At 47.8% G+C, this 12,016-nt stretch overlaps 1 protein-coding gene across 2 annotated transcripts in view; it reads right to left on the bottom strand.

Annotated features, from left to right (window-relative positions):
* Window positions 1-2,049: 2,049 nt before the first annotated feature.
* Window positions 2,050-12,016, bottom strand: part of MTOR (mechanistic target of rapamycin kinase) — a 128,423-nt gene continuing 118,456 nt past the window's right edge. For both annotated transcript variants that reach the window (XM_045299085.1, XM_045299086.1), the window contains exons 51-59: window positions 9,731-9,813; window positions 8,614-8,686; window positions 8,111-8,185; window positions 7,652-7,787; window positions 6,672-6,737; window positions 5,760-5,840; window positions 5,419-5,499; window positions 3,628-3,733; window positions 2,050-2,947 (exon numbers count right to left, since the gene is read on the bottom strand). In XM_045299085.1, the coding sequence (XP_045155020.1) occupies window positions 2,932-2,947; window positions 3,628-3,733; window positions 5,419-5,499; window positions 5,760-5,840; window positions 6,672-6,737; window positions 7,652-7,787; window positions 8,111-8,185; window positions 8,614-8,686; window positions 9,731-9,813 (717 nt within the window). In that variant the 3' untranslated portion in view covers window positions 2,050-2,931. The remainder of the gene's footprint in view (window positions 2,948-3,627; window positions 3,734-5,418; window positions 5,500-5,759; window positions 5,841-6,671; window positions 6,738-7,651; window positions 7,788-8,110; window positions 8,186-8,613; window positions 8,687-9,730; window positions 9,814-12,016) is intronic.

The following is a 12,016-nucleotide window of genomic DNA, read 5'->3' as shown; positions in this document are numbered from 1 at the left end:
CCTGGGTTTGTTAACACCTCTTCCCTTCCCCCCACCTCCCCCTCTCCCATGTCCCCCCCGGAACTGTCAGTCCCGTTGTTTTCTCCTCAGACTTTCCGTCTCTTAAAACGGGAGGAATACATTTCTGTTAAAGCTGCCTCCTTGTGAGAAGCAGAGATGTTGAGACTTAGTCTTACACATTTTGGACATGTTGGGAGAGACTAGTTTCTGGAGAAGGACATCGCGCTTGGCAGAGCGAGGGGCAGTGAAAAAGAAGAAGTCTTCAAAGAGATGGACGGACAGTGGCTTCGACAATGGGCTCAAACACGGGCACAGTTGAGAGGATGGGTGGCACTGGGCAGCGTCATGTGCTGTGGTGCATGAGGTTCCTATCTTAGTGGCACTAACAACAAGGACATCTCCTGGTGGCCTTTCTGTTAAAGTCGGACAGCCTAATACCAGATGCTATACCGTGCCAGCTACTTCACCTGGAGTGTCTCATTCTCACAACGTACGGGTAGAACATTCTCAGAGAAGGAAGCCAGCACAGAGATGAAGCAACTTGAATAGAGTTGTGATCTGAAATTAGGTCATTCAATTTGCTCTCAGCTACCAACGTTTAAGTGTCTTGCACCTACTGACAGTGCTGTGGAAGCAATGCCTGGCGAGCTGTCTGTCAGGGGTCAGAACCGGGAACACCCCATGGTGCAGTTCTACTCCAGAGCACATGGGCTCACCCTAACTCAGAATCCGCTGGATGGCACTATTGCCCCCGTTCCCCAGTGGGACACTAAACCTTGACTCTTACTTCATGCCCCTTCCCTGTTAAGTCCCGGCCTCTGGATAACCCTAGGGATGGACGGGTCCTGAATGCCGTTCTTGGTCACATCCCTCCTTCCCTTTACAAGGGTAACAAGGAATCATTCGGGATTCAAAAGGTTTAGTGAGGCTGCCTTCCCAGGCCTTCATCAAGCCCCGCCCTGGCCCTGGCAAGTCACCCCAACATAGCAGAACGTTTTCCTGCTGAGCCCTAACTTCAGACTCACTGGCCTTACCCAAGGTCTCAGTCCCAATGCCTCTAAATGGAGTGTGGGATCTGTCCATTCATTCCCATGCTCTTTCACGAAAAGTAACATCTCCATGGTTATGGCTGGTTACTGCAGCTAGCACCAAGAAGCCTAGGCATACTCAGATGTGGCGTGAGCACCAGGACCACCCTGTGGGAACAGATTGCGTGAGAAAGGGCTGAGGATTGTCTCAGAGAACCCAAGATGAGATGAGACTTCCTATTCGTCTGCTTTCTTGTCAATTGAGGTTTCTCTGTTTTACTTTTCTTGGTATATTTTGTTCTGTATAGGAAATCCAAGATAAGTAAAGCTATTGAGACAGTTACCACAAAGATGATTTCTTGTCAGGGGAGGGTGGGGGGAAATGGGAAACTGCTAACAATGAGAACAAGAAAGAAGAAAATGTTGTAAAACTGACTGTGGAGAGGACGATACAACAGCTTAATAGGACTGAACTATGACATTGTGTGATATGGGCATCTTAATATGCAGTAAAACTGTTCTTAAAAGCCCTATCTGTACCACGATTGGAACGTGAACGTTAAAGAGACCTCTAACCTTTATGGAGTACCACTGTTGGCTGGATTCTGGGGTGCAGGAATGAAGGAGGGGTCCCCAGTCTCAGATTCCCTCTTCCTAATACAGTGCTGCAGCACCTGTGGCTCACTTGGGTCATGCGAATACTCGCCATGGTGCCTCACACTTTTTTCCTGCTGAGAATGTCCTTACTTGCTTCATCAGACACACTCCCGCTCATCTTTAAAGGCCCATCGCAAATGCCCCTTGTCCTATGGCTCCTGTCGTACATGCAGCTGTGGTGGGAGCTGACCAGCTTACTTCTGTGCTGCTGTCCGTGTAAGGACGCTGAGTGGAGGGGCCGTGTCATGTAGATCCTTCTGGGCCTTGGCGATCAAGTGGCACCAAGCGCTTAATGAAAGTTGAATGTGGAAGGAATAAATGTCTTCTTTATGAACTATGAATAAAAAGCCACCTGTATACCTGCTTTAAAATTCTGATGTCATTTATTGGCACAAAAATTATTCAGGTACAACATGGTGTCTAGACATGGCTACATTTTATACTTTGTGCATTGAGTTTAATATTTATTTTGCTCATAATTCCCAACATGTATTAGACCGTCCCTCTGTGTTCAGCACCTGCATGGCAGCATTGCTTTCCCAAGCCCTTGCTGTACATGAAGAGCATTCTGCCCTGTCCGGAAACGCCCGGGACTGTGCTGGGGCGGGCCACACTGCTATACCAGGATCTTCGCCGTGCGTCTGCTCACCATCTGGATCGGGTCTTGAACTGCTGTGTGTGTAAGCCACAGCATCACTGGGTCAGGGAGAAGATACGACTCTTCACCCCATTTTGGCCCAGCTTGCAAATGTTGCTGCTGCTGTCCATGGACCGATGAGGTACTGGGATGGTGACGCCACGGCATCTGCCTCTCAGCTGACAGCCAGGACCGAGTGAGTGATTCCTCCCTGACCTGAGGCTTCTTGGCATCACCGAGTTTGCAGTGTTGGCGCAAAGAGAGACCAGTAGGTCGTTCTTCCATCAGCAAATGTGCAGGAGTTCGCTTCTGAGTTCAGTCAAAACCCGTATTTCTAAAGTTATGGATTTTCTGTTCCCCCAAGTCAATGGCTTGATTACTGTGTTTCAACTGTCCTGGGAACCAAATCAAGCCTTGTGTTTCTGAGAATATAGTTTTCAACAGCAGCAAGAAAGTTGGCACAAACCAACTTTTAATATACAGTAGTTCTTTTCATTTACATTTCCAAATATTTAACATAGTCCGGCTTTCTGACCACGGTTTCAGCTTAGTGCAAGTATTACACCAAAGCACAAAAGCCTCCGGAGAAATGCAGGTGTCGGTCTCGGCTTACCAGAAAGGACACCTAAGCAGACGGACAGAGGAGGGTGGGATAGTGTGAGCTTCTTCAGAGCCTGACCCAGACCCACTGCAGATGGCCAGACCAAGGTCTGACAGCCCCTCGGAGACTCCCTGAGATCTCCCACCACGAACGGTGTGCAACACACTCATCAGTTCCAGAAAAGGGCTGACATTTCTTGGCAGGTCCCAGCAGGATACCTCCGCCACTGCCCTCCCCCTCCTGCCTCTACCTTCAGGTCTGCCTTGGGCAATTAGTCCGAGCCCCGCCGAGTGGTCTCTGAGGTTACAATCCCGGATCAGAATTCTGTCTTTTCAGCTTCTCTGTCACCAGGCTGGCTTCTTTTTCCTTTACACCCCTCCTCTCCACCCCGGTCCGAATTGGCAGCAAAAGTGCCTAACGAACTTCTCAAAAAGAAAAGTGCCTCGCCTACTATCCCAAATTATTTCTCTTAGTGTAATTGTAATTTATTTCAGGGTTTGTCTTTCAAATAGACATTTCCTATTTCTCAATTTTTAGATGTTCCATGTGTGCTGAGACTGAAGGAAGGACTCTTTTCGGCACAAGGGTTGTGCTGCCCTTTCTGGTGAGCTCACTGAATCTATCTTTGCTATTCCTGGATTTGGGGTACAGGGTGGGGCCCTGATGGCTTATTTTCCCATAGGTGCCTTAAGATGCTCACTCACCATCCAATGTAGCACTGGCAGAGGTTTTCATGGGATGTGGCTTGTTTGATGAGCAGCTCTACTTGGGTTGGGACATCCAAAGTGTCATCATGAGAGAAGTCCCGACCTAGGACACGAGACACAAAAACCCTGGATCTGCCTCTGCGTGTTCTCGCTCCTTGCCACCTGTGAGTCATGTCTGTGCAGCCCAAGGCGGTTTCCTTTCATACGTGAGTAGGAAGGACAGAAGATTGTTGGGTCTTAAAAATCAGCCCCAGATGGTTTAAATAAACCCTACTCTCCTGCTCGTAACACAGAGTTGGTCCAAAGATGGTTGGTTCTGCAGTCGGCTAAGTTCAGCAGTGGCAAACTTCTGACGGATACATTTACAATACCACCTTCCTGCGTTCCCAAATCACCTTTGAATGGGATCTGTGGACAAGAAATCCTATTCTGCTTTCACCCTACTAGCCTCCACAGGGCAGCTTAATGCCATTATAAATTCAGAATCTCCAACTTCAAAGGGGCATAAAGCATGGCCTGGAAAATTCAGGGTGCTTCTCTGGTCGACTTGCTTTTCCGTCTCCATAAGAATAATGTCAGGTTTTCTCTGCTCTCCTCTAATATCCAGAACGACCTCCGCTTTCTCACTCAGCAGATGCTCTCTTACAAAGGTAACTGGGCCGTGTTTGAGCCTGGTGATGTAGAAACTGGTGTCCTGGGTGCTGGGCCCTCTCCACAGGAAGCCCCTCCTCTTCGCTCTATCTCCCTGTGAGAGGGTCCCACCTGTTGGTCAGGGCTACCTCTTCATTCCTGCTTTGGGCCCCTTCCTCTTACAGTATGATGGCCCCTCCCTTGGATCTTCAAGCGTCTCTTCGCAGGTGGAGCCTTCCCGCTGTTTTCAAAACCTGCCCCTCTCGGCTCCACCCAGCTAGCCTTCTTCTGGACGTGTTCCTTCTACATGCCTCTAACACAGGGCTCTTGCACATGCTAGTTCCCCAGCCAGTTAACTTCTTTTTCAGAGTTCAGCTCATGAATTGTTTCCTTAAGGAAGTATCTCCTGAGTCCCCTGAACGGAGGCAAACCCCTCAATGATGGGCATCGTGGCCTCACCCCCGCCCCCCCCTCCACCTGAGTCCTTTCCCCCCTAGCCTGTCTCAGCCACCAGTTTCTTCAGCACCAGCACTCACAGGTGTGCAGCACTGAAGCCTGACTGCAAGACCAGCTGCCTGGCTCTCAGTCAGGCTCTCTGCGTGCCTGCTCTCCAGGGCTCTCAGTCAGGCTCTCTGCGCGCCTGCTCTCCAGGGCTCTCAGTCAGGCTCTCTGCGCGCCTGCTCTCCAGGTGGCGGTGCAGAAGCCCAGCGGCTACACAGGAAGCAGGCAGTGAAGCTGGGGTCTCTGGTCCCCTGACACCGCTTCTCCGTGTCATTCCCCCTCCCTTTCATTAGTAACATATCAATATGAGAGGCCTCCTTTTCAACACAATGCCCTTCTCCCCTTCTACTCTCTTCACTCTGCAACCTCTACCACAAGCTAGATAGGCTCGGGGATCGGATTTACTCAAAAACCAAGTCATGATGATAAAAAACCACATTCCAGCCCTTGGCTGCTGAGGGCCCCAATGGGACTGACTTACCTTTGAGAACACGAGATGAGTGAGCACCTTGGTAAATAAAGATACTGGTCCCCCGGAAGAAAGGGACTCCAGCTAGCTGAGTGGGAATTCAGCCATCAATACCCTCGCCCCCCAGGGAAGGGGTCAGTCTTCCGCAGACCGATGTCCTTGTTAAACAAACGCATGCGCACACTCACCAGTGAGCTTATCTCGAACCCTGTTAATGATCTGAATGGCTTTCTTGTTTAGGGCCTCTGGTTTCACCAAACCGTCTCCAACTGGAACAGACAGAAGCAGAACGAGCAGTGAGAGTGGGAGCATCAGGGCAGGTTCCACGGTCACCCCTGCCTCCTGCTTCCAGTTTGGTTTTGTTTTTTCCCCAAACGTTCACTTGAGCAATCCTTCCTCTGGGTCCTTCTTTGTTCTTGGAATATAATGAGAAAGTCATGGAACTTCTCTGCTCAAAGGCAGTTTTGTTTGTTGCTTCCTCTTACTGACTTCCTCCCCTGGGATTGCACAGCTGCTGTTTTGGACTTACTGAAAGAATGAATGGATTCTGGTACTGTGGTCCCCGTTTTCTTATGGGCTGGCTCCCCAAGCTCCACTCCATCCAAAATTTCTAGGAGGAAAAAAAAAAATCAATTAGAAACTCAAACACTAAGAAGCCATTGTTTCATGATATTAGCTTCTGATTTATGTACGACATACCCTTGCAACTTTGCTTCTGCCCACCTCAAAGGGGAAAGAAGATGGGAAACGGTATGTTACTCTTTAGGCATTTAAAGCTTTTTGAAATGGCAGCACCATTCTCAAGGGTGAATTGTTATTGCCGTTGAAGACCATGGTGCGTATCTGAATGGAAACATGAATTTCAACCAACTAGAACGACTGCAAAAGCAGTCCCTGCTGCGTCCACGCTGACCATGCTCCAGAGGGTTTGCAAAGCCTGTGACCTTTGGGAGCAGATCAGCAGGTCTTTCTCCAAAGTCACCTCTGGGTGGACTTGGACTTCTAACCTTTTGGTTGGTAGCCAAGAGTGTTCACCATTTGAACCACCCAGGGTCTCCTAAACAGCCTCATGGCAGCTACCAAAACACAAACCAACACCCAAAACCCACTGCTGGGGAGTCAATTCTGACTCACGGGATCCTAAAGGACTGAAGAGAATTGCTCCATCGGTTTCCGAGGCTGTAATTCTTTGCAGCATCAGACTGCTCCATCTTTCTCTCGCAGTGGCTGGTGGGTTGAACCAGTCTCCTTTAGGTGAGCAGTCTAACGTCTGTCCACTGTGCCACTCGGGCTCCGAGCAGCAGCAGCACTAGTAACACGCTCACATTCAGGCTCTGCTGCCGCTCTAGGGCATGCTTCCTAGTGACAACATCCACGCTCACCCTGCTCTGCAGACACCGGGCCAAGGACAACACTGCCATCTCCTGTGGTGTACACCCACCTACTGACTGGCTGGCCGAGTAGGAATCTGTCCTCGTTCGGGATCGCTTGTTGCCTTTGGTATTTGCTAAGGAAAAAAATAACGAGAATATTAAAAAAAAAAGATCTGAAACCTTTCCTTAAAAAATACAGTTGATAAATACATATATATATCATCGAAATGTAGGTATAAAAAGCTACCCCTCCTAAGAGAGAACCAACACTCTATTATTCTTTTTTTTTTTTTTTTTCACTCTATTATTCTCAAGAAGATGGGTGGGTGTGAGCATGGGTCACCCAGTCAAGGGGTCCTGCTATATTACCATACTGGAATTAGATAACTATATTACCATACTGGAATTAGATAACTAATATGAACAATCTGGGCTGTTAGTTAGTACACTTCCTTAAAGGAGATAGGAACAAAAGGTACATTGAGACATGGCTGTCCCAAGTCACACCTATCTATATTTCCTCTCAAAATGCCGCTGGCTACTCTACACCAGAGGAGGGGAACGTCCAGCCTGCAGGCCACAGAAGGCTCACAAAACCATCAGACCAGCTAACGCCACGCGTGCACCACAGAGAAGCAGTTCCAGCCAGCACATCCAAGCAAGTTAAACGTCTGACCCAGCCTGGCAGAAGACATGGGTAGCCTGAGAATGATGTTACAGATCCCAATGACCAGAAAAGAAGGTTCCCAACCCCGCTCTACACGAACCCAAACAAACAAAACTTACTTGGGCACTTAGTTTACCTTGAAAAAATAGTTTACTTCATCCCTACATCGATGGTGAGCTTTCTGTGCACAATTAGTCAAGTCAAAGGAGAGTCTAACAAGCACGGTTGCCTTTGCTAGCGAGGGCCTTCAGTGGCACTGGGCCATGACAACTGCTCAGTGAAAATGCAAACTCAATAGGCTGGACGGGGGACAGTCTACGTTTTGGAGGAAAGTGAATTGACTGACAGTGGGCCTGTCCACCCCAGCTCCCACGTTCTTACTGTCCATCAGCCTCCAGTTCAGCAAAGGGTCATAGACGAAGGCTTCCAGCACAGCCATGACACTATCCTTGTGTTCTCGGAGCACTTCCATCACCGTGTGGCACGTGATTCTGTAATTGCCATCCAGGCCTGTAACCTGCAGAAGGGGCACAGTCACTACCGCAGGACGAATGACCAGGGCCCTGGATGCCTTCTGAGAAGGTGTGTCGCCCTCACCATTTCTAAGCGATCAGATAGGGTTATCTGGGGAGGCAGGCGCCAGGTCAGGACGGTGGTGCATACAGAGCAAGGGTCAAATGTGAGGAGTGGTGAGGCTAGCACAGATGTCCACCATAATGAGAAATAAAAGGACACGTGATAGAAAGGAATACAGGGGCTGTGCTGGGAACCAATGAGAATCTACCAAGCAAGTCTGTCTTGAGCCTGCTCCCAAAGGGCTTGTTTCCGATACTCACTCACCTCCATCGCATTGGTCAACATTCTTGTTAGTCTAAAGGGGATCTTCTCCGGGAATTTTTCCCTGGTCATAGCAACCTACAGTATGAGAAAGGAAACACTTGAGGCCACTGGTTAGAGTACACTGGTGAAATCCAAGTGAGAGAGCAGGTGGCTTTCACTAGCACTGCTTTCAGGGGCAGAGAGAAACGAAGTGGCTCAAAGTGAGTGTGGGGGACTACTCAGGGGTCTGAAAGAAGCACACAGTGCTCAGGCTGAAGAACTCCACTTAGAGAGGGCATAGTCAGTGGCGCTGGTCACAGTGTGTGTGTGTGTGTGTGTGTGTGTGTGTGTGTGTGTGTGTGTGTGTGACAAGAGAGTCCAACTAAGGCCCATGCCAGCGAGCTAGGGTCCTATTTCTTAGTCTGCTTTCCCATCCCCTGGTAGTAGAGGCAGGGTGAGGGTCATGCAGAGAAGGCTGACAAGCGATGATCCAGGAAGGTGGGCTTTCCAGAACATGTGTTCACCTCAAAGCAGTCCCCAAAGTCAATGTGTAGGATCTTTCCACTCAGCCGGTCAAGCATCAGGTTCGATGGGTGCCTTGGGGCAGTAAAAGAGAGATGAGGGGGGTTTAACAAGGCGGGACTGATGACTGAGCCATTCAGGGAGGTGATATTGCAGGCCAGGGGTCAGCAAACTACAAGCGTCAGGCCACACCCAGCCCTCCCCTTGCTTCTGTCTGTAACGCTTTATTGGGACACAGCCCTGCTTGCTGCTGATCTTATGCCGAAGTGACTAGTTGTGCCAGAGACCAGGTGGTCTGCAAAGCCGAACATATTTGGCCGTTGACAGAGCATGTTTGCTGCCCCTGCTCCAAGTCCACAGCGAGGATTTTCTCTGTGATAGATATCCGCAGTAATTGGCTCTCTGAGGTCTCTGGTCACATGGTAAGCAGCTTTCTGGCAGTGCTGGCATCTCAGAGTGACAAGTCCTTCCTGTCACAGGGTTTGGTCTCACGGAGCCCACAGGCCAAGCCCAGGACAACCACCTGGCTTTTGTCAACAGTCTGCTCTTCATTGGCTAGTTTTATCAATTTTTTAAACAAGAGATCATTATTCTTGTCATAAAATGACTTTCACCCCAAAGAACTGCACGGCACAGGAGCCCGTGAGAAAACAGTGGACTCAGAGACCTGTACTTCCAAAGCTCTTTGGTGTCAATATCTGAGCATTCCTAAATTACCTTTACACCCACATTTGCATGAAATTTATGATGCCAAAATATCAGAAGATCGACTTTGGTTGGTTTCAATTACAGAAATGGATTTATTCATCTCAACGTAGTGGTGCTTGATAAATGTTTATTGAATGAATACAATCAATCAGATTTAATGCCATTTTTAGTAAATTAAACGAACCTATGGAGAAAGGAGTACCCTTGAACTATGGTTTTCCTTCTCTTTAGTTTGATGTGTGGCTCTGTTGGCATGGAAACTAAGGACTAAAGTTGATGCCGCAAAAGAGGCCTAAAGTACAAAATACAAATATTTATTCACCAAATGGTCATACAGCTCAGTGGAGAAAATGAAGCTACTCAAGAAAATTACAATGGAAAGAGAAGGCTAAAGAAAAAAGATTCACTCACCTGTCTCCCAGGCCCAAGATATACCCGACCATTGACATGACTGCCAGCGAGCGGGTGTAATTGGTTCTGCGGTCAAACCACACCTACAATACAGGAGCGCATGAGAAGCAAGGCTCGGCTTCAATGTGATTCCACCCAAATCCGCTGTGTCCACGTTTCCGTGAACCATCAACTAGGACTTATAATGAAATGAAACTCCTATACACAATAAGCTGTGCCTAAAGATCAACCTAATTAGAAATATGTATTTAGATGGATGAATAAATTAAATTACTTAGAAACATAAAGACACGAGTAAACTGAAATGACAGCCGTTCTTCCAAATTATTTGGCACATTTTATGCTATCCCAGTAGAAAGTCAATGATTCATTTTTGGGAAAATAATCCCAAATCCTTTTGGAAGGAGGTAAAAAACCAAATAGGCAATGCAAAGGGCCTTGTATTAGTAGTATGCTACGTGACAGGCAATAGGAAGAAAGATCAATGAAGTTGAATAAAGGCTTTAGAAAGAAATCCAAGGAGACAGAAAAATTTGGTGTACAATAAAATTGGACTCTTCTGAAAAAACGAGCAAAAGATGGATGGATGATGTAGTCAACAGTGTAGTATTGGCTAATCATCTTGAAACCATTAAAGTTATAGTCTGAGTCTAACCTAGAAGTCCCTGGGTGGCACAAATGGTTATGTGCTGAACTAGAAAGCGGCCAGTTGGCACTTCAGACCCATCAAGAGGCCCCCGGGTGGCAGGCCGGGATCTGCTCCTCACAGGCCCCAGCCTTGAAAACCTTGGGACCCAGTTCTACTCCACACACACAGGCCACCCCGAGTCGGATGGGTGCTAACAGTGATGACAGCGAGTGAAATTAGATTCCAAATGATTTAAATGTACAAAATGTAATCTTTTAATTAGTTCAAGAAAGTACAGATACAAAATGTGTGCTTGAGAAGGAGAAAGGCTTTCTAAATATAAAGTCGGAGGTAAAGACCTGACAGAAAAGGGTTAGGAACCTGACCACGCCTCCCTGACTCTGAGGCCAGAAGAGTGGGAAGGCCAGCCCGGCGGGCCAGCGTGAAGCAAAGGTCCTGGATACGAGAGGGGGAGACACACATGGAAGGATACTTGGCATCCTAACAGAGGCCAGGCTTCCTGGCTGGAGGGAGGCAGGTGGAACCCCAGGATTCTGGCCCTCACCCCCCTTCAGGGTGCTGACCAAGCAGTGGGCGGGTCTCTGAGAGCACAAGAACATGGGGTGGCGGCTCTCCTGGGAGTAACTGACCACTGAGGTCAAAGGGGCGCCGTATGTCCATCAGCATTCCAAGTCAGAAGAGGAGAGAATGAGCAATGAGCACGGGGGAAAAGTGGGTGAGTGAAGCAGGATGTGTATGAATGACTGAATGGAAAACTGATTTCCTCTGTAAACCTTCACCCAATTCCCAATAAAAAGTTAAAAACAGGGGAGGAGACAAGCCAATCAGGGTGCAGGGTAGCAACGATGAAGCATATAACTTTCCTCTAGTTCTTTAATGCTTCCTCCCCCCCAATATCATGGTCCCAATTCTACCTTGCAAATTTGGCTAGACCAGAGGATGTACATTGGTACAGATAGCAACTGGAAACACAGGGAATCCTGGACAGATGACCCCTTCAGGACCAGTGGTGAGAGGGGCGAGGCCTGGAGGGTGAAGGGAATGCGGGGTGGAAGGGGTGAACCAATTACAAGAATCTAAGTATAGACTCCTCCCTGGGGAATGGACAGCAGAGAAGAGGGCGGAGGGAGACGTCGGACAGTGTAACTTATGACAAAACTATAATAATTTATGAATTATGAAGGGCTCAGGAGGGAGGGGGTGGGAGGAGGGAGGGGGAAAATGAGCAAACGATATTGAGGGCTAAAGTAGAGGGCAAATGTTGTGAGATTGATGAGGGCAACAGGTGTACATATGTGCTTGACTCAATGGATGTATGTATGGACTGTGATAAGAATTGTATGAGCCCTCAATAAAATAATTTAAAAAAAAAGAATGAGGGTAACAAATGTACAAATGTGCTTTATACAACTGATGTATGTATGGATTGTGATGAGTTGTATGAGCCCCCAATAAAATGACTTAAAAAATAAAATAAAATAAAATTCATTGTATTTTGTAATTAAAAAAAAAAATTAAAAACAACCAAGTAAGGGGACAAAAAACACGGACAGCATCTGACTTAAAAGCAAACCACAAAACACCCTGTATCTCCAAAACAAACAATCCCAAAGAACATCCCATTAACAAAATAAAAC

Source organism: Echinops telfairi, unplaced genomic scaffold (genome assembly GCF_000313985.2).
Source record: "Echinops telfairi isolate 266 unplaced genomic scaffold, ASM31398v2 ScPeMD7_7457;HRSCAF=8495, whole genome shotgun sequence".
In the NCBI taxonomy this organism is placed as follows: domain Eukaryota; kingdom Metazoa; phylum Chordata; class Mammalia; order Afrosoricida; family Tenrecidae; genus Echinops; species Echinops telfairi.
Note: the sequence above shows the minus strand (reverse complement) of the source record. Positions and strands in the feature narration are given on the sequence as shown.